Below are 3,419 nucleotides of genomic sequence, written 5' to 3' on the forward strand. Positions count from 1 at the left end.
GTCTGTCTATCTATCTATCTATCTATCTATCTATCTATCTATCTATCTATCTGTCTGTCTGTCTGTCTGTCTGTCTCAGACTATCTATTGTTTATCTATCTATCTATCTATCTATCTATCTATCTATCTATCTATCTATCTATCTATCTGTCTGTCTCAGACTCTATCTATCTATCTGTCTGTCTATATGTCATCTTTCTGTCCATATATCTCTATGTCCATTTAATTATCCATCTGTCTGTCTGTTTGTCTGTCTGTCTGCATCTATCCATCTATTCATCCTATTGATCTGTGTGCCTTTCTGTCTAATTGTTCCTGTCTGTCTATCATCTAACCAGGGAAGGTTCTCCTACTCTGCTAACTGGGAAGGTTAACCAGCTGGAGCTCATTCTCCGACAGCTGCAGTGTGACCTAAGGAAGGTAAGAGCCTCGAACATAATAACAAGGCAAAAATAATGCTCAAACAAATCCACAACATAGCCGAACAAGCACCGTTAGCAGCATTCACCTCAAGGCAGTTATTTGTAACAACATGCTTTGTTATTATCCTTCAAAGGAGCAAGAAGACAAGGCCATGCTCCAGGAACAGGTGCAACACCTTCGTCAAGACAACCTTCGACTACATGAAGAGAGCCAGACAGCAGCCGCGCAACTGAGAAGATTTACTGAACTGTTTCTGAACACGATGGACAAGAAACCTTGAGCTGAAGTAGTCAATAACTTCCCCTTCCTGTGCTTCGCAAACTACATAACCCAAGGAAAATTAGTCCAGCATTCTGTAAAAAAAAAAAAAAAAAGATGTTAGAGGAGAAATTTCAGCATTTGAATGTGAATGTGTGCAGAGCTAATATGCTAACACACTAAAAACTGAGTCAAGGTTGGTGGCAGGACGTGAGAATGTGAATGAGAAAAGGGAGAGTAAGAAATTAAATATGTGATAAGGGCTGGAAGGGAAAAATAAATAGTTTATGACCAGTCGAAGGGTACGAACACGTCGTGAAAGTGAATGTAATGCAATAAGTCGTGATTTCTTTCTAAAAATCTTTGGTTCCTTGGGCATAACATCTTCAAAAGCTACCGTCGTAACTCAAGTTCAATCCTGGCTTTGTGGCTGTCCACCCCCATCGTTTGTCGAAATGTAGACCAGCCAGATGCAACGTTCCTTAGTGTCCAAAGCTCCCCAAGACTTGGTGTGCTGTATACCTGTTTTGAAATGCGTTTTTGTAAGTAACCCATTGAAACAAATGTTGTAGCAATAATTTTGCTGATGTCGTAATCACAGAATTGTTCGATAAGATTAGCACTGAGTGTGATTTGGTTGTATTCAAAAACTTTTATGTAGAAAAAAAAAAAAGTCTTTCGTGTGCCTGATGTTATTGGTGGTAAAAGGATTGTTCCTCCCAGTTGTTTTCGTTAAACCATTTAACTGTCCGAGTCCGTACAAAAATTCATGACCACTGCTCTTGATCCTTAGGCTGTCAACTGGCTTTGTTTTACCCCCCCAAAAAACAGACGTTAAACTTGTGTGGATGGGCCAGTACACGCAGACTAGCACCTGTAAACCACTTCAAAATAAAAGCCAAATTCTGCTTGTTGGTGTAAAGTACCTCAGAAAAAGTGTCTTGTACCTTCGCCCTCTTATTTAAGCTTATTTAACCTAAGATTGTTATTTTAATGAGAGTATTTTCCTTTTCTGCACTAAAAAGAGTAATGGCTCCATGTGGCAGTACTTTGTATACTTGTGTACCATGTCAGCAGTACGGTGTATAGCTTGGCTGAGAGATAACTGTAAACATAAAATGGTTTATTTCTGGGAAGTTCAGATGTTTGGATGCTGCTAGAGGACAGGATGTTGTTTTTTATGGCCTTTTAAAGATGTTTTAATTTCTTTGTAAATTTATTTCGTTGAGGTTGGGATGAAAAGCTTACCTTTGTAAAATAAAGTTTAGGATGTCAATAAAGTATGACTTGTGTCCTTTTAATATGGTGTTTGTGCTGAATTTCTTTTACATTGCAATATACGGCAATGGCAATTATATATTCCTAGTAAGAATTGCTAAATAAATAGGATCATCATATTTAGCTTTTTTTGTCTGTTGTTGATGGTTGTGTCCAATCAAATGGCAGTTCATAATAGTTATTCTAAAATTTATATGAATATTAATAAATTAATTTTAATGTTTAATTTCAGGAACACTATTAATTTTGGTACTGTGTTGGGTCATGTCCAATGTAAAATCTGCAAATGTTAATTGTTTAAAATATATATATTTTTTTATGAATCTGTGAACTCTGTATACATCTTTGCTTCTTTTAAAAGCCTGTGGATCGAGATCAATACTGGCTTGTGTTATTGATCAGACACTTTGGAAGCTGGGTGCAAGAGCAGCACCTCTGAATGACAAACTGTTACCATCTCTGGAGTTCTCCACAATGTCATTGGTAAGAAAAACCAACCTATCTGACGCACTTCAGGAGTTGTGACGTTTTAAATCTGGCTGTAGTGATGTTTTTGATAGATTGAGATGGATAAAAAACTGAGAAGATGGAGGAACACACGCACAGGGAGCTGAAATGTGCAATAGTCAATGACCCGTTTCAGGAGAGTGTTATTCGTGAAAACTCCAAAAAATCAATACATTTCTCCTTTCGCTGGTTGTGATTGAGGAGAACGGAAATGTCAGCACTGCCCTACATCTGTGAGGAACCAGTGGAATAATGTCAACCTATAGGTGACCTAGCTGTGATGGATGGCATGGACCAAGGTGCCTTTGCTCCTGTGGGAACTGACAAGATGAAAGTGTGGTGTACAATTGATGGTCGTTCCAAGATCCAGCTGCATTTTATTTTACAGTATGTGCATTTTCATTGTACTTACAGTGTACTTATCAAGAAAGTACTGAATCATTTAAGGTAACTACATGGGTTGAGATTAGGTTTAGGGATAGGTTCAGGACTAGTACCAGGTTATTACCCACCCAGTTATTGTAATTATTACAATAAGTATATAGTATGTACATGCAAAACAAGACTGTAAATTAAAGTGCTACCCAAGATCCTTTGAACAAGATTGGTCTCTGTATCTTTGCATGAGCATAGAACAATAACTAAGGGTTAAATTGGGATTTCGGAGGTGGGGAAACCCTGAAAACTGAACGTGATTCTGATTAATTAAATCAAAGGTCCCTGATAAATGGACCCCCAGGGGAGTACTCTGGGTTCGGGCCGCACTCCGAGCTCGGAACCCTCCCCCCGGACAGCACGCCAAATACGCATTATTCTTTATTCCCTCTAATTGTATGTAAGTGTGAACTTGTGAACAGGAAAAGAGACATAATCAGACATGTAATGCGACAGGAAAATATCTGGAAAATTGTTTTTTATTATTGCAGTTATTTTAAATGTTGTTTTTTTGTTTG

General features: G+C 38.0%; 1 protein-coding gene across 2 annotated transcripts in view; it reads left to right on the forward strand.

The window, feature by feature from the left end:
- sipa1l2 (signal-induced proliferation-associated 1 like 2) overlaps positions 1-1,975 on the forward strand; it is a 65,128-nt gene extending 63,153 nt beyond the window's left edge. For both annotated transcript variants that reach the window (XM_084395792.1, XM_084395791.1), the window contains 2 exons: positions 339-420; positions 557-1,975. In XM_084395792.1, the coding sequence (XP_084251918.1) occupies positions 339-420; positions 557-703 (229 nt within the window). In that variant the 3' untranslated portion in view covers positions 704-1,975. The remainder of the gene's footprint in view (positions 1-338; positions 421-556) is intronic.
- The last annotated feature ends 1,444 nt before the right edge of the window (positions 1,976-3,419 follow it).

This window comes from Rutilus rutilus (genome assembly GCF_951802725.1).
Source record: "Rutilus rutilus genome assembly, chromosome: 22".
Lineage (NCBI taxonomy): Eukaryota > Metazoa > Chordata > Actinopteri > Cypriniformes > Leuciscidae > Rutilus > Rutilus rutilus.